General features: G+C 37.9%; 2 protein-coding genes across 2 annotated transcripts; one reads left to right on the top strand and one right to left on the bottom strand.

Annotated features, from left to right (window-relative positions):
- Nucleotides 1-1607: 1607 nt before the first annotated feature.
- On the top strand, nucleotides 1608-7114 carry LOC131787879 (G protein-coupled receptor 161-like). Its single transcript, XM_059104957.2, has 3 exons — nucleotides 1608-1709; nucleotides 3511-3672; nucleotides 4759-7114. The coding sequence occupies exon 3, from the start codon at nucleotides 4926-4928 to the stop codon at nucleotides 5949-5951; it is 1026 nt and encodes a 341-aa protein (XP_058960940.1). The 5' UTR covers nucleotides 1608-1709; nucleotides 3511-3672; nucleotides 4759-4925; the 3' UTR covers nucleotides 5952-7114.
- Nucleotides 7115-9323: 2209 nt separating this feature from the next.
- Nucleotides 9324-23063, bottom strand: LOC131787842 (helicase ARIP4). Its single transcript, XM_059104908.2, has 19 exons — nucleotides 21911-23063; nucleotides 21011-21380; nucleotides 20519-20716; nucleotides 20013-20127; nucleotides 19186-19348; nucleotides 18574-18638; nucleotides 18085-18250; nucleotides 17787-17858; nucleotides 17281-17643; nucleotides 16259-16377; nucleotides 15055-15179; nucleotides 14630-14729; nucleotides 13962-14057; nucleotides 13327-13436; nucleotides 12839-12912; nucleotides 12528-12629; nucleotides 12330-12411; nucleotides 11414-11489; nucleotides 9324-11270 (listed from the first exon to the last, which is right to left on the bottom strand). Exons 1-19 carry the CDS (start codon nucleotides 22745-22747, stop codon nucleotides 10364-10366), a joined length of 4140 nt encoding a protein of 1379 aa, XP_058960891.2. The 5' UTR covers nucleotides 22748-23063; the 3' UTR covers nucleotides 9324-10363.
- Nucleotides 23064-23078: the final 15 nt, after the last annotated feature.

The raw sequence follows: 23078 nt of genomic DNA, 5'->3' as shown, positions 1-23078 counted from the left end.
CTCGGATGTTAGCTACAGCAAAATGCTGATGTCATTTCTAAGCATGGCAACAATATCATCAAGGAGAGTGTTCACCTTGTTTTCAGACATTTTTTGTAGATAGGAATCTCTTCAGTTGTTGCTAACAACTGATGCGAGATCCTCAGGAAAGAGGGAAGTGTTGAAAATTATTACCCAGACACTCGTTCATGAGAATAGAATGCAAGTTTCAAAAATCACACAAGAAATTACACGTAAGTAGCAACTCGTTACTCCTCTGATACAGTATTTTGAGTCAAATGGTGCTTTTTTTAAAAGCTACTTACAGGTTTTTAAAGATATCTATGAAGAGGACTGAAAAGTATTTTCAGAATAGGACACGTTATTTTTGGAGGGACAACTATATTCAGATGCGAATCGATCATCGTAGCCGATCGATGTACCGGCGTTTTTCAATCAAAATCAGTACATTTTGGAGAGCGACTGATTTCTGGAAAGAACGCATTTTTGGCATGGAACATACCTAATCATAGAACATAGATGAATGGTTTATTGTCCAAGAGAAAGAAAGGAGTATTTCTTTGAAGAAAACACAATGTTAGTAACAAATTCGCCCCCAAATCTATATTTCCTTGTTCCTAGAAAGTTATGGGGAGCCCCCTGCTTTCTTAAAGCAAATATCTGTGTCTCTTTTTTCCCAAAAGGTTGGTGGAAAGGGCTCTAAAGTTTACACTCGCCTGCCCTGTCCTTTTAAAGTGCGACATACTTGCATTGAGCGTAATATCTGTTGCAATTTAGGCCTAACTGTTCAACTTTTGTCACTTTTGCGTTCAAAACAGGAAAGGAGATATGAAGTAGCGTTGGTTTTTAGTAATAAGCGTGGAGAGGTTTCAATATTTTCAATATAATTCAATATTTCAATATCCAACAACCAAAGGTGGTTATTTAACATGCCCGAAACAAGTAGCAGTAACGAAAGAAAGTATTGGATAGTATCTGAAAATTTAATGCTCATAACCGGCCGGATGAAATTGAAATCAAACTTTCGGTGGAGTGTTTTGATGCGTTTCCATTCTTTATTAAGAAGATTAGAAAGCGTTTCTGTAAATTAAAATAATGATGAGCTGGAACCTAACTCTGGCTCAGGATTTCCGGCAAGTTTAGGCACTGCATCCGTAGGAGTTTTTTTTTCTTTTCCTTTATCTGATAGAAGTTCTGTTGGTTCTCTGCAGAAGCCAGTAAGTGGCAATGAATTGATAATTTTGGCGCCTTATTTAGTCTATAGGGTACTGATGGCGCATTATTGAAGCTGTCCGGAAACTGTGAAAAGAAATATTGATACAAATTACTTCTTTACGTGTTATGATCCGGTAACATCAGTTCCTGCTTAATGATTTTTCCATGCAAAATTGCATATGATACGCTGTCTTCTGCTTGAAACTGGGGTTATTTGAAAACTAATTTGAAAATCTTGAAACGGGTTATTTGACCTATTTAGGAGAACTGAGAACTGAGAACTTTTACTTTTTGTTGTAATAAGGAGTGTCCTTAGGTAAGGGAGCTTGAAATTGAAGAAAATGTGGTTTTGAAGCATAGTAGCAGGAATTCCTTTTTTTGAAACAGAACGTAATTCCTGCAATGGCTAAACGTTTCTGAACAGAAACAGGATTTTGAAGAAGAACGTTGTTTGGAAAGGGGCATGAACTGGTCGAGAACGCAAACGAGGAAGGGTAAGTATTTTTATTGAGAAATGTTTTTTTCTCATTTTCAAGTTATAACTTTTACTGTTTTGACCATCCAGTTTGTTTTTGTGGTTTTTTTTTTTGCTGGACTCAGCTGTACACAAGTGGTCACCCCCCTTTCCGTGTTTTTTCCACATGATGTAAGTTTGATGTTTGCAGCTCAGAACATTCTTGCCTTACGGCCAGCAGACGTTACGACATATGCCCCGAGATAACATAACTAAGACTTTTTCAACACAAAATAGACAAACAGCTGCTGAGAAAATCCTACAAATGTTTCTATTCAGCAGCACATGTTCCACTTCGTTTTGTTGAAAAAGTTTTATTTTTCGTAGCTTGCAATCAAACCCTAGCATGATTTCAGAAAATAAAAAATTGGACTGTATACAAATGAGATTGTCTACATGTAAAGTTTCTCAAAAATATGGGATGATTTATTTTCTTCAGTCCTTCTCCATTTCCAACCATAGTTAATCACAGCTTTTTGTCAAAGTGGTTTATCATTGGCTCAGTATTCTGAAGCTAGAGTAAAGTTGCCATAAACTACTGCTTGTAGTCTCAAAATGTGCACTTTTCACCAGCTTTACGTCCTAAAATAAATTCAGTGTTATTTTAATCACACACTCTCCTGTCACATCTACTTTGTGTTCGATTATGTACTTGGAACTGAATTACACTATCAATGACTTCTGTTTTAAATAGGATTTCGCAAGGGGCGAGCAGTAAATTAAATCGCCGTGGGGGGTGAGTTTCTGATTGAAAACCTTGCTGCGAAGAAATGGGTTAAGTACATAAAAAACAGCTTGTAAATGTATATAACCGTGAGCAACCGATGCTATTTAGGCCTAGACTATTAACGGAAAAAAAACTTCGAGTATCTTCTCCCTAAATTTTCATACGCGGGTCGATTGCAATTACATACTACCTTACTAATGATCGGCAATTGCACCGAGAGATGATCATTGCGCTAAGCTGTAATTGCTCACTCATGAAGAAAAAGTACTAAGGTAAATTTTATATTTAATCGAGAAGTTTATTGTCAGGATGAAAAAATGGCCCAGAATTGCCGTATATACCCTGTGAAGCCTAATTTTTTTGTTGTATTCAGTGCACCCGTATACGGGTAATTTTTAACTTGCATGATCTTTATTTGATAGGACATAACTTTAGTTCTTAGATACCATTACAATTAAGTTGTTTCATAGAAAGGCTTTCGATCATCCACAGAACAAAACTACTACATCTAAGAGCAGAACCGCAATTTTGGTTGTTTTAACTCCACCCAAGATAAAAAATTACCTTTTCTGTTTTTCGAATTTCAAATTGACAAAGGAAATGAATCTTAACTGATTTCTATTTATAGCTTTCTTAGAGAAAATATTTTTCATTACGGGGGCTAAATGTTCAACCAAAATAATACTGAAAAACCTAATAAATTGTCTCACGAGCGGTATTTTTAAGGTGATATTTGGTCATAACCAGTTTACGTGGGTTAAAAAAAAAAATAAAAACTCTGGTTCTGTGTAAAGAAAGAACGTGCTTGAATCACTTTCTTTTGCACAGTTACCAAAATTTCGATTTTGCTTTTATTTTTGGATCAAAAGTTACATTTCGGAAATCGAATATTCAATTCTAAGAATCTCATTAACTCAGTTCGTAAAAATCGTGAAAATTAAAGGTGTCAATATTCACTTGTTTATTTGACAACTTTGGACATATATCTCGTCAAATTTTAGGAACACAACAGATGGTATTGTAATCTTCATAGCGGTGTTACTTTTGTCCTCAGATACAAAACAAAAAATCACCTGGGCGGACATATAATATATTAAGTGCCAATGAAAGAAACTTCTTGCAGCATTTCATTTTCTACTTAAAGTCGAACAGCATACGACGTGCGGATCACTCGTCACCGGATTACAATCACTTTCATTCTAACCAGAAACTTCAAGTAAGTATAAATTGCTTTTACTGTGACTTTTTTCATCCTTGTACTTAATTTAAAATCTCAAACAGAGCCGTAGAGCCGTACATTTTAAATGATGAAATTTAGTCTGCTGTTTGTCGCAAAATTGTGCGCCAAAATACTTTCTCTTTGAATTTTAAAATCGGAATACTCGAACAAAGTTGAAAGCTACTTATAAACTTTACACAAGAGGAAATTGTTGGTTTTTCATGTAATGGATAAAGTACACAGCGAATGCAGTAAACGTCTGTTTTGTCTCTTATCTGTCGATGGTGCGAAGGGAAACACGTCATACCTTGAAATTATCTTATTTCTTTTTTCACAAGCAGAGTGGCTTGGACGGAAATTTAGAATGCGCATTGATCAATGTCTGCTAATATGCGTTATTTTTTTGATATCGAAAACTTTTATGATAAGGGATAACCTTCTCTATTTAAACCAAAATCCGTGAAAAAAAAAGATTGACTCGATAATTTAGGCCTTTCGACTTTTCCGGATAGAAGGTGATGTTGAGACAGATAATTATAACATCATAAAATTTAATGAAAACTGGAGGAAACTTAGCCTTTTCTTTAGATTCTCCTTGCGCACTAAACCTACACTGCATTCTGATAATTCACCTTTTCTTCCTTCTTCCGGAAATTGAAGTTCCATTCATTAATAATCTCCGTAAACTGTGTCTTGTTTAAACGGGATATCGACAGGACTAACCTGAGTTATTTGGGATCTCTTTCAAAGCAAATAAATGGCGTTTAGGTTTATTTGCAAGACATGAACGCAAATAGAACACTATTGCACGAAATTGAATTCTCAGAAACTTTGCAAATGCAATATTTTAATTTACATTTTCGTGAAACATAAAATGCGTATATAGCGCTGGAAAAAAATTGACCCGCATGCGCAGACTGTATTCAGCTTAAAGGGAAATGAGCAAACAAATAAAATTATCAGACATAGGGAAAGAAGGTGATCGCTGAACAACTCTTCACGTACTGGTTTCAGTGTAAAGAGCATGTAGGGCACGTTCAAGGCAACTAGGGCTCAAGCTGTGTATTTGATTGAATTTTTCAGAATGTTTGAGGACAAAATAATCAACTCCACTCGCAGATTGTGATGGATGTCTGCGTATGACGTAAAAAAGCGACAAAAATACGAGGTGAAACGTACGAGATAAAGAACATTTACGAAGGAAAGAAGAAAAAAAAAACAACATCGAGACAGTGGTTGAAGTTCAAAATATGAGTATTGTAGCAGTGGTTTTGCTGTCAGTTCTGGACGTATTCGCTGCCCTAACCAACACCGCTATCCTATGCCTTGTACTGCCAAGAACATGTATGCGTACAGTCAGTAATTTATTTCTCGTAGGTCTGTCATTGACACAGTTTTTGATGACGGTCTTAGTGATTCCATTTTCGATAGTCACCCTCTCGCAACAGTCATGGCAGTTTGGTGAAGGATTTTGCCAATTTCAGGGATTTTTTACTATTTTTCTCTCCATTTCCTCTGCCACATTCATTTCTGTTATTGCAGTGGACAGATATTTTTCACTGGCTAACCCAATGAGCCATACTGCCAGAGTTACATCGACACATGTCCTCTTCACTTCGATATTCAACTGGTTTCGCGCTGCGTTTTGGGCAGCTTTTCCTCTTTTCGGCATCGATGGACTCAAGTACAAATTTGTTCCTTCGATAAATGGCTGCAGATTCCGTTTGGATCTTAAAGGCTCGTACTCTATTTACTATTATTTTATCGCCATGGAGAGTTTCCTTCTCACGTCCTTCACGATGTGTATAATGTATTTCAAGAGCTTTCAAACCGCGCGCAATAGCGCTCGTCAAGTTCGACCAGGGAATATACAAATCCAGGTTTTACAGAATGGCGAATTCACTTCGGTAGCACAAACAAAAAACAGTTTTCAGAGTTTGAAAGCGAATGTTACCTTGGCACTAATCATTGGGTCTTTTTTGCTGACGAGAGGTCCGCTGGCGATTTTCAACATCGTCACCAGCTTCACTAGTGAAGGATATTTTTCCGCCGGTACGGAAACGACTGTGTATTTTATGGTATTTTTAGGGCCATTACTAGATTCCCTTGTGTATGTTTTGCTCAACCGAAAGCTGCGAAAAGAGGTTTTTCTTATTCTGCGCAAGTGTGTCAAAAAAAGATCGGTTGAAGAAGAACCCAAAGACATTGTCGATTATTTAAGGACGCTAACTGATAACTATGTTTCTACGAGAAATTCATCCACAGAAATCAGTTGAGAAACCGTGAAAGACTGATGAAGATGCAATCGAAAAATCCATTTGGTCTAAATGAACCTAACATCTTCAGTAAATCTCAAGATTAGAATTAAGCAAAAAACAGCGATAGGAAATCAGTAATGCCATTAAAATAAGGACGAGAAAGAAATTTATATTCCTAGATTACATGCTTTTTTCTTTATCTATTTTAAATTGTGTTTCAACAGCAAACTATAAAATTTATCATACCCTATTCTTATGTTAATATGCCTCCTCGATTTTCTATTTCAAAATAGTTAAATCCAGTGAAATAGAAAGATTAAAAGCTTGCCTGTTCGCGTATGCGGGAAAGCTTCTAAATGTTTTGCATAATTGTGAAAAAGGAAATGTGATAATCCCCGGCTATTACCGAGAAAACTCTGCTTGTAAATATGTGAATTACTGTTAGGTTCTATAGTGAAACATCTTTAGAGATTTATGAGAAGTTCATAGATTACTTCTTGAAAATTTCCTGAGTACGGATAGTAAGACTGACATTTTAATGATCAGTCTTTGAATAATATCGCTTTAATCTTGCACAGGCCTTTCAGGCGCACATTAATTCATAATTCCGGTTTCGATTTTTCAAACCGGACTCAAACAGCTGGGAATGAATTTTATTTTTTGATGAAATCAGTAGCGAATAAAATTTACCGCCTCTATATATAAGGCATAGCAATCATCAGTGAAACATTAATTATACGAGAAAATCAATTTGTTTTTACGCGCATTTTTGAGTGTACAAATTAATCTGAAGTTTGATTATATCAGGTCCGTGACATGTGCAAATCCGGCCAACGTTTTCTCGTTGTGCGATCTTGCTTCAGACAAGTGTTTACCCTGGTCAAATTTAGTGACATGTTCTTGGCTTAAAAATGTCAATTCTGTGTAAATGCATCAACATGTAGTCTATATTTCAAGGCGATTTCCTGTGAAATCTCAGACAATTCAGTTTACTGTCTAAGTTCCAAATAAGTTTTCAAGTTGTTTCCAGAACCTAATGTTCTAAAATAGCATACGCATTTAATCTTAATTCGACTAATGTCGGCAGTTGAATAAAATATGAACAAAATTCTTGCAAACATAATTAATCGTCTTTGTTCTTGGGGATCGAGCTACTGTAAATTGCGGTTGTTTCAAACCAAAGAAGGAAAGAATAAACAATTTAAAAAAAATCAACAACTGAATGTTCAATGCACTCTGTTTCTCTGTTTTGAAATAATCGGCTGCTGTCACACTGCGAATTAAATTCGTTACTTGGTTACACTGCGGAAGAAAAAAAATGACTGCATCTTGCAACTGCTAATCAAAGATGAATATGTTTGTGCCTCATTGAAGAAAATAATTTGCCACTGAGATGAGGCATCGAGATGAATTAACTGGTTACATATTGTCGCCGGAGTGAGCGCTTGTTTGAAGTGGACAGGGTTTTTCGGTCTCCAAGATGGTTTACGCTGAAGTTGCAGCGACCTTGTGTTCAAATGCACAAGTTCCTCTTCTCTTTTAATCATGACCCTTCCCCAGAGAAAAGGAGCCATTTTAAGAATTAAGAATGTTTTGCATTCTTTTTACAGAAATTTCATCGGAGAATTTAAACTCTGTAGTACGCGCTTGAGAAAAGCTCGCAGTGTCTTAAAATCCTACTCAGCTTAAAGAGAGGGGAAAAAAATAAACAATGAAGACAGGAAGCAACCAATCAGCTTAGGGTTACTATGCTAGAGGCTCTCTTCAACCCAATCAGGATTCCGGAAACAATTTTGTGTATGTTTTTTTTTCTTTCTGTTTTTGTTTTGTTTTGTTTTTCAAGTATCGTGCGATCATAAAATAAAACCGTGAATACAGCTGCACACCTTTCACCTTAGCGGTGTGTTGTTTTACACAAGACAAATCATCGCTTTCGAATCAATTACTGCTTTCAGATTCTCCAGAACTTCTCGTGAATGCTAAATTAAACATAAAAACGAATAAAATCGAAGGAAGAGGTTTCCAAGAAGAAATTTTCTTGTGCACATAACATGACCTTAATTAGATGGATCTGGGTAGATTGCAGCCGCCTTTAATCTTCTGACTTTTCATATTTACTAATGCAACTTCTATTTTTATCTTTCATGAGTACTTATTTACCTTGATAAGTGATTTCTATTTAATGCAATAAAAGAGCAGAGAGTAAAATGGAGAACATGTAATCAATTTTTTTTTTGGTAGGAAATTGTTGTTAAAAGCGATGCCTCACTCAAGATAACATTAGAGCTTTAAAAATAATCTCTACTCACGTGTTTCTTTGTACACTTTCGACCCTGGCTTTTTGAAAAAGAAAAAGCACAGACAATCCATTTTTTTGTCACTTCACTTTCAGGGACCTTAAGAAAATCCATGTGACAATGACAAGAACTATAGATGAACACGCGCATAACAAATTAGATGGGAACTCCAATTAACAATATGGAGAAACTAAACATGGCTTGCATTTTCATTTTCAGTTTTAGAATTGATGTCCGGCTTTTTATAGTCAGCAAAAAAAAGCTCTAACACCGACACATCAATTAAATTAATCTAAAAAATTGCGAAATTTATAAATTTCTTTTTCAGTCATCATTTTCGATGCTGCGGTCGTAATTGTGTATGATTCTTCATTATATGCTGCGAATATAAACGTTAAATACTGTACAGGAGGTAATAATTATCGGCTCATGTATACGTTTTGTTTTCAAGGACTTCTGGTCAAAACAAAGTTGCGACCCGTATGCGCGGACAAGATTTGATAAATTGGCGCGATAAATGTCAAATAATTACAAGACTCTGATTCTCACTTCCTTGCGAACACTTCGTCAGTCCCATCGCTAGTCGCTTAAGCCCTTGAGCCAAGACGTCACTGAGAGACTCGCCCTTATCCCAGCCTTCCAGCAGATGATATCAAAGGACAGAGCCTGGGGACTAGCATTTGTGTTCGTTCATTATGTAAGCTTTACAAATTTACTGCGTTATAAAACTGATTCAGTATAAAGGGGGTAAGTTTCGAAAGAAACTGTGGTTCTCTGTCGGTAGGAGAGTATAACACGGTAATTTAGTTTTATCAACTGAGTTGATAGCGTAAATTAGCCACCGTAAAGAGTTTCAAAGCTGATGTTTCGAGTGTTAGCCCATAGTTAGAGAGTCAGAGCAAATGGAGGAGTTGTGTGAATCCCTCTGAGGGCTAACGCTCGAAACGTTCGCTTTGAAACTCTTTACAGAGGCCAATACCTTATCAACTCAGTTGATAACACTAAATTACCCTGATTCAGTGTAACCCTTTCTGCCATCGAAAAATGACTTTCAAGAGCTCTCTTGCAGCAATCAGAATGATTGTATAACTCGTTTAAAGTAAAAGAATGTGCATTTATTACAAATATCGCACATCTCCTCAGTTAAAATAATATACACCTATATATAAATCGAAAGGTTTGGCTAAACTTTCTTCTTGCAGTAAACACTGAATACTGTAGTCTGAACATGTTCGTGAGATTTTCCACCGCGTGAAATTCGGAGAAAAAGAGCAAACAACGTCAAAAAGCTCTAACGAAATTTTCTCGTTCACTAAGTGTGGGCAGAGGTCTTTGCCTTGACTGCATTTAGTTATACTGAAGTTAAATAATAATAAAAATAACTTTCCCTTTGATCAAAGTTAAATATTCATATCATTAACGTTCGCGTTTATCAAAAATTTTCTTGATACCTTTAACTGGAAGGTATCAAGGTTAGCACTTGACTCAGTGAGAGTTAGGTATTTTAAAACGACACGATTGGTGAGGTCTGTATAAGTGGCATTTGTCAAGCTTGTCGTGGTAAAGACTCAGATTGAGGGAAAAAAAGATGAGTGCGGAAAAACCAAAGTAAATTGTTGTAGCAAAGTAAATCGTGGAATCATTGTTAATGATAAAAATAATACTTCAACTAATAATGATAGTGATGCTATTAAAACTAATGATAATTCTGAAAATTTCCTTCTTGCTCCTTCTTTCTACAATTTGATCACAACCTCCAAGAAGTCGATCGATTCAAATGATATGAAGCTTCAGCACACCAATGCCGAACACTTCCTCGGATTGGCTGATATTCGAACCAATCCCATAGTTAAAGAAAGTCCGCCTCGGATTGCCACGTGCCCTTTGCACTATCTCGTTAGGCACGATTTAAAATTCGGTGAAAGCCAAAATACTGCCAAAAGATAACCCTGATTTCTTATTTCAATAAGGACTGCCTCACGGTATGCAACCCATGTATCACTAGAAGTATTTCAGTCAATGGAATCTTCCACCGAACTGTTCTCCCACCCATTCCCAAAGGTTGTCAAGCCTCTTCTGGTTTCCTCCAAGTAAGATAATTGCCTAGTTTTTCTTGTACCAGGGAAGGGGTGATTAAGAAGAGGCTGCATCTGCCCCTTGTGAGGCTGAATTTTCGAGCTCATCTGAAGCTACTGAAACGTCTACCACTAGGGGTTGGGTGGGTGATAATGACACACCCGTCTTCTCTTGTTGGCTCGACTGATCAAGTTGATCAGACTCCAATGATACCTCTACTATTATTGGCGGAGAGGACAATTGTAAGTCGATCTGTTCCTGATTAGGAGTCTTCGCAACGACCTTTTTCACTTTGACATTCTTTACAGCAGCATCTCCGTTTTTTGACTGCGTGCTGTCCACAACATTGGTCTCAGACGAGTTAATGTCGACGTCTAAAGCTTCGGAATTTGCTTTGGATTGAGCGGTGGAAGACTGGGAACGATGCTCATTTGGGGACTTGGAACCGTGAGTGATAGTTTTGTGGGAACCTTGAGCGTCTGATTCCTGAGCTTCTTGAGAATTTCCTTGATTTAACAGCACGTTAATAAACGCAGGGGAAACACTAGGAAATGCATGTTGGGCCATCCTGACCAAATCCCCGTTTGTCTGCGATTGGTGTGCCTGTGCTCGCAGGTGACTGATCGATTCTCGCTCGGGGTGCGTCGGCGAAGGCAAATCGTCAAGGTCGATCATAACGACATCGTCTTTAGACGTACTGGCCTCCTGGTTCCCGTGCTGGCTACCCTGTGAATAAGTTGATGAGGCTGTTGAAGTAGTACATTGCGACGACTGCACATTCCCCCGAACAGGTGGTACAGGAACACCAGCACGTATAAAGGAAGCCGGTGGGAGATGGAAGCCAGACGAAAGGGGGAGCTGGGGACAAGGATGATGATGAGTGCAGTTAGGACCGATTGTCTGAGTTAGTAGAGGAACCGATCCAACAGGATAAACCGGTTTTGGAACGAAGGGTTGGTTGTTTCTGAAAAAGATACCTATATATTAAAGGTTTGTTTCATAGGACTAGCATACTCATGGCATTCACAACCACTTTACGCAGTCCTAAACATCATCGTCATTACAACTAAATTTGCGCAAAATCTGAAATAACCCTGTTTTCCATACCTGCTATAAACCGGTTGAATAACACCAGGATAGTGCTTTTGTCCTTGCAAGGCTAGTCTTTTCTCCATTTCATACCCTGCAAAAAAGACAAACAGCTTTCGTTAATGCTGTCGCATTAACTCTAATTTTTTTTAAATTTTCAATCCAAACAAAGCGTTGTTTTGCTTCCGAACCAGTTCATTTCCAGCATTTCTGGGAAAGCAATTAAACAGTTTATTAAAACATAGCTTCCTTCCTCCTCAGGGGTCGAACCAGAAAACCAACTGGAGTCAATGATCATACCTCGTTCTTGTCAATGGGTAAAGTTTTCCTTGCGCTTACGCCAAGTTACACCGTATTTCCCTGCCATGGCAGCAATTGAACAACTTGTACTATTTGGTACAAACAGCAAGTTTATCCGCGCGTGGCTCAAACTACGAGTTGTCCCGCACTCACAAAAAATACACATCTCGTGCATTGCCAAAGGTTCTAAATTTACCGCCCCTAACAAAGGTTTCATATTTCCGCATTTCAATGCATTTCCCCACACTTTAAACTCTCTTAAAAATAATGTTATACATTTTGTCATGCTTGGCAAAGGATTTGAAATGGGAGGGGGGGAGGGGGGGAGGGGGGGAGGGGGGGTATGGAGGATTTTCGTCACATAGTCCTTCCATTTACTCTGTGATATTCTTATGACTTCCTCTCCCCTTTTATTGACTGTTAATCAGCGGTCAGTTTTCTACAGCCCCTTCTTTATACTATATGGCGACGACTGACTCTCCTCCCCTTTCCCAGCCCTCCGCCCCCCCTGAAAAACATATGATCCCACCTAATCCCCCCCCCCCTCCTTTCCTAGGATATAAATTGGGACTGGTCCTTCACGCTGATCTTAACGATGGATGATAACTGGAACAGAGCACACACGTCTGAATACCTCTTTTGGCTTCTCGCTTCTCTGCTTTGGTCAACTTCATTTCTTTTCTATCCACCAGAAGTGAGTCGTGCTTAAAAGGCACCTGGAAACCAACCAAGACGAGTGAAACATACTTCTAAAAGATCTTGACAAAGTCAAAATGGTCCTATTTTAGACACTAGTGACAGATTTTAGACGAAAGAATATCACTTGACTGACCTTGGAGATCCAAGAGTTACACTGTCGACACAGTCTGACCAACACGGGATCACTGAACTGGTCAGCGGCTGCTGATAAGTCAGCCGCGGGAGAAGTAGCCTCCTTTAAAAGCAAATAAAACGAATCAAACAAGAACTCGTCGTGCGATTGATTACTTTGGGGGAGAGGGTGGGGTTAGATTGAAGAGGCAGTTGCCTTAAAACTTTGGGCGGTTATCTATAGACTGATGTGAATAAAGAAAAGCGAAGTGAAACTCAAGAGGAATTATAAAACTCTTTCCGTTTAAAAACATTTCAAAAAGTGCAGTTTACCTTCTCACAAATTAACTTCATTATTTCTTGTTTGGTGAAGTTTGCCTCCGGATTGAGCTCGTCGACGATTCGATCTAAAGAGCAGAACAAGAATTATCGCTGATTTGATCGAAGCTCAATTTGCAGAGCACCCTTGGAAAGAAGAAGCAAAATTTCAGGGCTATGTCGAACCATAAAGCAGGTATGGGAAATCTGCAAATGATTTAATGTTATAGTTCTTTAAGTTACATGATTAGCAAACGTTACATAACCCAGTCTTCACAAAGAAGAGAGTAGGAAGATACTAGTGTTGTGATGTTGCCTTTTTCTGCGCTATTGTATACTAGGATGGAACGCGGAGAAATTGGCTGATGAAGTAACCCCTTAAAATCTCCAGGTAATTTCAGTTTTCATGCGACTAGCTGCCTTCAAGTTACAAATTGTTGCCATCGCAGAATCAGAGAACAACTTAAAGAACACTTATGTTGCCAACAGCTTACATTACTTACTAGCCATGCCTTGCTTCGATATTTGTCGATCATAAATCTTCTTTTCCATTGTCCCTGTACTGATAAGACGGTAAATATGAACGGGCTTCAGCTGTCCATAGCGATAAACCCTATAAAAATAAATAAATACAAATTTTGGGTCAACTCAGTAATAACCACGAGGCCACTTTAATTTGTTTCGCTCCAAACACAAGGCTTTGTAGCTCAATATGCAGAAGCACCTGAGTGGTCTCTGGAAGGTTCAGGCTGTAGCCAAGTGAAAGCCTGTTTCCTTTTAACATGCTTACCAGCCAATCAAAACACAAGATTATAACAAAAGGAGCCAATGATGGAGTCTTTGAGACTCTAGAGTAAAAATAAAAAAACGGCTTGAAGCGCGGGAAAACGCGAGTTACCAGGTTGCGGTCGATTTTGTCCTCAATCTGATTGGTTTAGATTGTATGGCGCGAGTTTTCTGGATCAATCACATATTAAAATGAAACAAAACCAAGGGAGTTCCGAATGACTTTCGACACTCAATTGAAAATTGTTCTGGCAGTGAAGATCAATTTTCACTGATGATCTGTGTTAAATATAGTAACAAAGAAAAGAAATTTATCGCCTGATGAAACAAAAACAAAATGGTCTTTTCATACCTACACACAGCCTGCACATCATGACACGGATTCCACGAAGCATCAAACACAACAACACGGTTTGCACCAATAAGATTGATACCAAGACATCCCGCCCTGGAAGAAGGACACGAGGAAATTTAGAATACTGCAATGTACATGCCATTCGTTGAAACTAAATTAAAAGAAAAGTTTATACAAAAATAATAGTGATCAGTTTTAGCTTTTGAACTTTTATCAAAAAGTGGTATTCTATCCTATTCATTTCGTAATCACAAATTCGGTTACTCATGAGCCAGACTTCAAGCTAGTTTCCAGTTCTGCACAAAACCATCAAAATACTAAAGTTCTATGAATTTTTGTTTGTCTTCAAGAGACACTCTCCAAAGACACCCAACATTTAAAGGCCTCAAGAGATACTTTTTCCCCCTCTTATGGCTCTCTGTCTAATAAAAATAATGTAAATGTAAACTATTCTCACTAATAACGGTGATTTGATTGTCAATAAGACGTTGAAAATCATTAAAAAGTCACTTCAATTAATCTCCAAAATCCAGAGTGCCCGTTGGTTGGTTGATTTGGGCAAATAGCAAGAGATTCCTGGACCAATCACAGAGTGAAGCAAAAGCTTACTCTGAAGTACTTTGACACTTGACAGAAAATTGTTCTTGTACACAACTATCGCAGACCTTGTTGACAACATAAACAGCAAGACATCAGTGTTGTCTGGAGCGTTGAAACGATTGATGAGCCTTTCCCTCTCTTGTGCCGAGGTGTTCCCATCCAGCCCTACGAAATACAACCATTGGGACCATTGACTCTCTGCTCATGCTCACATGTATCAGCAGTCTCTCTATAACAATATGGGTTCACCATTTCTCGGCCGCCCACGGACGAAGGAAGAAAGGATCGAAGAAGATTAAAATAAAGGAAAATGCCGTGCCGCTTCGTAACTCAGTAGATAGTGACGCCCAAATATTATCTGGTAATTCATGGTCCCCTGGCCTAAGATTTTTTACCTTTCATAACAGAACAAGTAGAAGTGTAGAACACATTCAAAACATTAGCCATGGCTACCGTAGTTTAAAATGGCAATTTACATAAAGGAGCTTACGATAATAACTCTTGTTCTTAGCCCATCTGGTAGACTTTCCCGTATCAGTGACCCGACCAGGAAAAAAAGGAACATCACGCTTGGAAAGGAATTCCTCAATCACACTTAAGGTGGACAGGCTCTGACTGGAAGAAAATAGAAATAAAAATACAAAGTTGACATAGATAACTAAAATCCCATTTTATTATACCTCAACATTGAACCTCTCATAAAAACACACCCCTGGGGATAAAGACTGTCAACTTAACCCTTAACTCTCTAACCTCTTTCAATGAGTGACTCACATCTAATTTCCCCTTACCATATCACCCCTGAATCAAACATTAAGGCCACGAGCATAAGCGAAATGATCCCAACTAAAGACGCTTTTGACCGTTAAACAAATTCTCCTAATCTGCACGTTAGGAAATGAGAGGAGAACAGTATAGAGAAAAAGCATACTGATGTTAGGGTGTAAAGAGTTAACACTTATCCAATAAACGATCGATATGAAACTTCCCACAGTATATTTTCAACACTCCATCAACCAAAATGGCAATAAGGAAAGTAATCCAACTGTCTACCACTGCTGTATCTGGTTCAGTTTAACTCTTTAGCTCCCAGAAGTGACAAACATGTAACCATAACTTCTCCCTAAAATATTGATACAACATCCAGCAAACAGGTAATGAGAATACTCAAACTTATCAGGTAGAAGTGGTCATCTTGATCTAACACCATATTCTCAAAACATATTTACAAGGAAATATGTCGCAGCCAGAGGAGAGAATCCACAATTTGATTTTGTTTGTTTAAGGGTTAAGAACAAGGTCTCAAAGCTTAGTGTAAAATGTTAACCCTTTCACTCCCAAGATCTAATTAGTAATTCTCCTTACTATCTGCCTTACAATTCTTATGATGTTAGTTCAGAGAATTTGGTAGTGGATCAACTAATAATCCCATGATTGATGTTCTTCTCCATTCTCATCACCTGCCTGCTTGATATTGTATTGATATTGTAAGGAGAAATTCTGTCTTGGTCACTTATGGGAGTGAAGAGATTAAAACAGTTAGGAAGAGTGAAAGAAAACTTTCTTTACTCAACACCTGAGTCCAGAATTTACCATCTTCTGTCATGTACTAAATGAAATACTAGAGAGTAGCAGTGCTCAAGAGAAAGAGCAGATTATTTGTTCCTTTTAATTTTAAGCTTCTTGAACCTTACCTAAAAATGAGAATTTTTTCTCCCAGTTTTAAGCTTTCTTCTATAATCTCCATCAACACAACAAGTTTGCCGCCATTTTTCATCACTCCAACCTGGTAGTCTTTGAACAGAGTCTTGGCCTGAACATCAAAAAGGATCACATGATTGAATTGTAAATTCTCATACAGACCTCACTAAATTTGTATGAGTTGGGGGATTTAAATAATGCATCACAACCTTCTCTCTTCACAGACATTCCCCTAATTATTCCTTTATCAACCTTGGCAGGCCACACTGATACAAACAGACACAGAAATATTTTCTTTGGTTAGTAAACCAGACAAAGATTTGTCCTTAGTCCTTTCACTCACAAGATCTCATTAGTGATTCTCTTTACTGTCTGCCATATAATTCTTAAGATGATGGTTGGGAAAATTTGGCATTAGATCAACTAATTATCCCCAAATTGATATTTTTCTATATTCTCATCACTTTTCTGCTTGATATTGTAAGAAGAAATTCTGTCTTGATCACTCACAGGAGTTGAAAGTTTCACCAATGAACTTCTTTGGGTGAACAAAAAGTATGGTAATATGCTAGAATATGGCAAGAAGATAGGACAAAAAATTAAGTATGGTATATTGCTTGACTCAGTACCAAATTCTCATAACCAGAATTGGGAGAGATGTATGTAAGCCAGTGAAGAGAACTGTTGTCAAGATCTCAGGAGTGAAAGAGAGATCAACTCTGGAAATCATCTGCCCGCAAATAATTATTGCAATCATTGCAGGAATAAATGAGTTAAAAGCATCTTTTTATGCCATATTACCTCACTGTTTTAGTGTTAACTCATAAAATAAATATCAGGATTTGCCCACATTTTCACATGAAAAATGAGATGACTACAGAATGTGTTACACAAACATTTTCTTTTCATGACACATGTGGGGCTGCACATATTGAAATCTGAGAGCGGCAATGACTAGCAAAGTAAATATTCATCCATTAAAAGCTGACTCATTCATAAAAACTGATCAACTCACCCATGTCATATCTCCCACAAGAACACAACTGCGATCCATTTGTGCTGCTACTGTTTGAATAACTGACACTGAAGTATCTTGTACACTGCGGCTTGGTTGAGTTGTTGTGGTTACTGTCTGTTCTGTTTGTGTGGTAGCTTGAGAAGAAACAGGGACAGGATCAGTTTTAACTGTCTGGGAATTTGCTGATGATGGAAAATAAGGAGATACAACTGATCCTGAAGAATGATTCTGTGAGAGTCCTGCAGCACTTGAATTTGCTCTCGTGTCTTGGTTCAGTGTAGATGTGGTAGCTGACATTAAGTCTGAAGGAGAATTCCTCTTTGAACTTTGTGATGATCCATTAGAATCTTCAAGAATTGTCTGGAAGAAAGAAATTATTTAAATTAGTGTAAGCAAAGGCAATTTAAATTAAATCACAGCTTAGCAAAAAAAATTTGGTCTGTCACTTACAGCATGGACATCAAATTCAGTTCCTAAGCAGCATTTACGTATTCTATGCTTACCAAAGGAGACTCATTCCTATCAGCATCCTTCATATCCAGTGAGTGGTAAAATATGTCAGGATGGTTCCAAATCTACCAAAGGATATGTTTTATATTGTAAAATATCAGGATGTATGTCATCTTATTTACATGATAAGTAGGATTATCCATAAGATATTACATAAAGTAATCTTTTGTTCTGACCACATTTTGATCTTATCTGTCACACATTACCTAACAGATGTACGGCAACATGGAGTCTCCTTGATATATATATTTTTATCAAGTTTTTATCTTTTTGTATTAACTATTGTTGTACCTTGGTGCATGTGTGGAAACCCTTGATGGGATTAATGTACCCAACAGAACGCAACAGACGATCAACAAATGTGTTGTACAGTTCTTTCTGGATAGCTGACATATTAACCAAAATTATGTGCTCTTCTTTGACTGGGAGGCATCTTGTAAGAACTGCTTGACTCCGTCTAAAAAGAAGTAACAGAAATAATTGTATGAATAATTATAAAATTAACACATAAATAAATTCTTGACTTCAAGTGAACAAAAAACAGAATAAATGCCTAGATCTTAGAACCTGACAACTCCTCAGCTTGGGCAAAACCAGTTAAATCAATAACCTCTAACCAAACTGAAAAGAAGGCACCTGGAACTACTCTTATTGTTGCCTAATAATGTATTCCCTTAGTTTTTGGGTTTGCTGTTAATTATCGTCTGAAAGTAAGTGTATTGAAAGAAGGTCAGGGGAAAGTATTTTTCATACTAACACAAGTTCTTTGAACTATTTTACCTTTGCACAAATCCTTCGAGCAGACTGTGAAGTACATGGGCTCTGTATCTCATTATCTTTACATCCTAGATAACAGAAAAAACTTATTATAACCTGTACCTTTATAGACTTTATGGTCATACTCTACCATTGCTGTCACACACTGCGACATTTTAATCAAAGGCAAACGAATTTTGTCTTCATGGTGATTCTATAGAGCTTAAAAATCTTTTTCTTATAATCAGAGTAAGTGAATAACACATCTCCTTAAAATATTCCTTTTGGCTGATAAAAGCTATTGTAAGCAATGCACATTACATACAGATCAACAGAAAGTTTGCCAAGTTTGTCTTCTTTCACTCTAGATCAAAGTCAGTATCTGAGCGACTGCTTACCTTCCCTCACCCCTCCCCAAACCCAACAACAGTTGACTGATAACAATTTAGGGTTGTCATTGGGTAAAGGGGAGGGGTAGGTGCACAGTTGCCAAGATACTGATGTTGATCCTTCAAGCTTAATAATAAATTTCCATGACTTTCATGTGCCTACTCTTGTCTTTATTGCTTTCCTGAGCCAAACATCACAGAGTTAATTCAGGATAATGGGTTGATGAACCCTGTAATTAATACTTACTGATGGAGTGCTGTCAGAACATTGTCCATTGAGTATAGGTCTCTCAAACATGTTGCAAAACTCCTGTTTGGTTCCCAGAAAGTTGGGTCGGACAAAGTCTACCATGCACCAGTATTCCTGAAGGTTGTTTTGCAATGGATATCCTGTTAAAACGACCCGCCGTCTAATGAAAAAAGATTTATTACATAGCTAGTAATACCATTATACACAGTGGCCTACTAGTCAGTGCAGTGGACTCCAGGTTGAGGGGTATGGGTACAGACCTGGCCGAGACAGGTGATTTTGGTGAAAAACACTTTAAACTCGCCGTGCCTGACTCTCCATCCAGGAGTATAAATTGGTAGTGGCAAATTATCAGGGAAGCCTGATGAAATACTGGGGGGTTAACTTGTGAAAGACTAACATCCCATTCAGCAGGGGGGTGGGGGGGGGAGTGTTAATACTCCTTGTTGCTTCATGCTAAGGAAACTGGGATAGACTCCAGTTGGGTGAGCCAGTACAGACTTTACCCTAATACTCACGAATAAGAAAAGTGTGTTTGATCGCTAGTAATTTTTCTTTGTTCTGATTGCCCAGATAAATCTAGGGAAAGTAGACTTGTGAGGCTGCTTTCATTCAGTCTTAGTTGCAAAGTTGAATGAAGCAATCAGGTTTAATTTTAGCTCAACTTCTTGGTAATGGACTTGATACAAGAATAACAGGAAATTATAACAAACTAAGGAACTTCTTGATCGTTATACAAATTCTCTTTGTCAGCATATTAGAAAATGTGCACATGGAGGTAAGGAGAATATGCATACTGATGTTAGGGAGGAAATTGTTCATACCTGGTGTGGATCTTCTTTAGTGCCTGTGATGTATTTGCCTGGTCATTCTTGATTCTGTGCCCTTCGTCACAAATGACTAAGTCAGCACCAGGTTTACACAGTGCTCTCTGAACTCCTGTGAGTTAAAAAGCAAAGTTATATTTAAAACACTCTATTTCCTTGGCAAACGATGTTTTTTTCTCTTGTCATGAGCAAGGGACAAAGAAAAATTTTAGGTCCCCATGAGGAATCGAAAGTCTGACTTTGTGATTCCACGCTCCAATGCTGAGCCACAAAGACTCTACCATGGGCAAGGCCATCACAAAGTCCTTATGAGATGCACATCCTGAATGCTGCTTGGATCAGCAGTGTACATAGTGTCATGTTTGTAAATAGAATTAGAGAAATAGTGAACCCTATTTCCTCCTCTTAAGAAGCTCAGTAAACAAACCCTTTTTCAAGTGTGACAACACTGATTTTTTAAAACCAAAAGGAACCCTGTGTAATAACCATAAAAAACAACTTACCAATTAGTAGTTCCATGTGTTTTTCCTCTTCATCAAGATCTATAACTTCTGGTTCACCATTCATTTTGTCAAGAGTTGGTGATTTCTTCTTTTTCGTTGGCATACTCTTTGCACTTGACATGGAGGGTGTCACAGTTGACAGAAGTCTATACAGCTCATAACCCATCAGAAGTACTCCACCATTGTGGTTCCACTCACCTTAACATTTGTGGCATAAAGAAACATTGCACTTGTTACATGTAGAAAAAAGGAACTCATAAAAAAACACAAAAAAAAATAACTTAACAGTAACAAGTTTGGAAATTTGGGCCATGAGGTAAAACCCAAACACAAGAGCCTGCTCGCAGACTAAACAGACCACTGTAACAGGTCTTGTAGGCAGCAGAAGACAGCTGGTAAGCAGCCTTTCTTGAAACTCCTGAGGTTAATTTTGTTTTACTTATATCCATGACAATTTGCAGTTTGCAAACCTGCTAAAAAAGATTCACATACCTATAACTTTGGCTCTGGCCATTGTAGTCTTGTGATTTTCACCCAACAAGTACACCTCAAATTCTCTGTAATGAACTGTGCTAGAATCAGAACTCTCCACAAAGGTTCCATTGCTATCTGTAATGAGCCCTGGTTTAGGTGGCAACCACATGTTAAACTCTGCTTGCCAGTTTTGTATTGTGTTAATTGGCACAACACAGAGCACTTTCTTGGCTGTGGTGTATCTCAAGAATATGTCAATAAAACTAACTACTTGAAGAGTTTTACCAAGACCCATTGAATGGGCTAAAATACAACCAAACCCTGTGCTGACTTTGAAACGTTTTAGTGTCTCAACAAGGTTGTCATACAGGAACCTGATCCCACCGATCTGTGAGCAAAAGAGAAAAAACATATTAATGAATAATTATTTTTTGGTATTATTTAACCTTTCCAATCCCAAGACCTCATTAGCACTTCTTATTACTGTCTGTCATACAATTTTTATGATGTTAATTCAGAGAATTTTTTATTTGATCAACAACTAATTGACCTCCTGGCTGACTTTTTTGCTAATCTCATCACTTGTCTACCTGATATTGTAAGGATAAATTCTGTCTTGGTCACTCATGGGGGTTAAAGGGTAAAGGTGGTTTACTCATGAAGGCAAAATAAGCTGTTTTAACCTTATGAATCATTGAGAGTGACAAGCATCTAATTTCTTTTCACAATATCAACTCTGAATCACACATTGTGGTCGCAAGAAATTCTCCTTGTCAGCACTTTAGGAAATATCAGGAGAACTGTATGTGGAATATGCACAATAATTTCTAGGGTGTAATGAGTTAAGTAGTGGCATATTCTACAGGCAACATTAAGCATACAAGCTGTATAATGTAATAATTTTTTTGAATACCCTACCTGATGTGCTTTTATAACTCTAGCAATCTGTGGGGCAAGAAAAATGTCTTCTTCATCAGCAGGATGACTGACATTAACAAGCACTCGTCCTTGCAAATCAGGTTTATTGAGACTGTCATCAACATGCAACCCACTGTTTTCATAGTCAACATCCTTCCGTTTACAAGGAGTGGCATCATCATCATCATAATCTTCATCATCATCGTTATCACTGACATCATCAACCTCTGAATCTGAACTAATAATCTCAATAAACTCTCCATTAACATTCTCAGCTGCTTGCTTTAAATGATCACAGTTAACAGCTGCAGTGGAGGGTCTGGAATCTTCATCATCATCACTATCAATAACAATCACATGCGGTTCAATGTCTTTCTTCTCTCTGGCGTCTACAGCAATTGGGGTTGAGGGCCTCGATGAAGCACTCGGTGATGCTGAGCTTAAATTTTCACCAATTTTAGAAGTACTAGTGGAAGATGCTGCTAAGCTTCTTTGAAGTTCAAGTCTTCGGAGTCGCTCACGCTCCTCTTTTTGGGCCGAAATTGTAACCTCTGTCAGTTCATCTTCGCGCAAAATTCGCCGAATCCGCTTTCGTTTGTTGGGGTCGATCTGCTTTCTTTTTCTCTTTGTTTTTACTTCTTCATTATTTTTTGCGGAAGTCACTGTCTCTTCAGCATCCAACTCTTCTTCATCTTCTTCGTCTCCTTCGAGATCGTCTTCGAAACCAAGTAAACTATCGTCTTCGCTGTTGTAGCTACAATTTGACAATCTGCCTGCGGCAGAGCCGTTGTCCTCCGCATCACTGTGCACCTGAATTTCTGCCCCATTACCTTCCATTAGAAACTATAGGATAGTGGATGACTGATTGGGTTGTAAAATATCTTCGTAGATCGAAGAAGAACAAACATCAACGTAGCAACAACTCAAACACACGCTGCAACTTCACTTGAATTTTCATGTAAAGCTCGCTCAATTAAGACTGGTCAGCATTAGAGCTGGAGAAAAACACAAGTGTGAAAAGGGATCCCTAAACATCCTTAATAAACTAATCGATGATCCTTTGAAGGAAGCTACTTTGTTTCACTCACAAGGTCTATAACAATGATAAAAGGGACATACTCCTTTCCTCCTCTCGTCTGCAATAAATCCGCCATGTTTGTATCGACAC

Source organism: Pocillopora verrucosa, chromosome 11 (assembly GCF_036669915.1).
Source record: "Pocillopora verrucosa isolate sample1 chromosome 11, ASM3666991v2, whole genome shotgun sequence".
Lineage (NCBI taxonomy): Eukaryota > Metazoa > Cnidaria > Anthozoa > Scleractinia > Pocilloporidae > Pocillopora > Pocillopora verrucosa.
The sequence above is the reverse complement of the archived record's forward strand: the minus strand, read 5'-3'. Positions and strand labels throughout refer to the sequence as shown.

Bases quoted from the DNA above. Each gene is read 5' to 3' on its own strand.
- LOC131787879 (XM_059104957.2), top strand. From the start codon at position 4,926: ATGAGTATTGTAGCAGTGGTTTTGCTGTCAGTTCTGGACGTATTCGCT.
- LOC131787842 (XM_059104908.2), bottom strand. From the start codon at position 22,747: ATGGAAGGTAATGGGGCAGAAATTCAGGTGCACAGTGATGCGGAGGAC. The intron at 19,349-20,012 runs GTATGAACAATT...TTTTTTCATTAG, and splicing joins CTAAAGAAGATCCACACCAG to ACGGCGGGTCGTTTTAACAG. The intron at 17,644-17,786 runs GTAAGCATAGAA...TCTTTCTTCCAG, and splicing joins ATAGGAATGAGTCTCCTTTG to ACAATTCTTGAAGATTCTAA.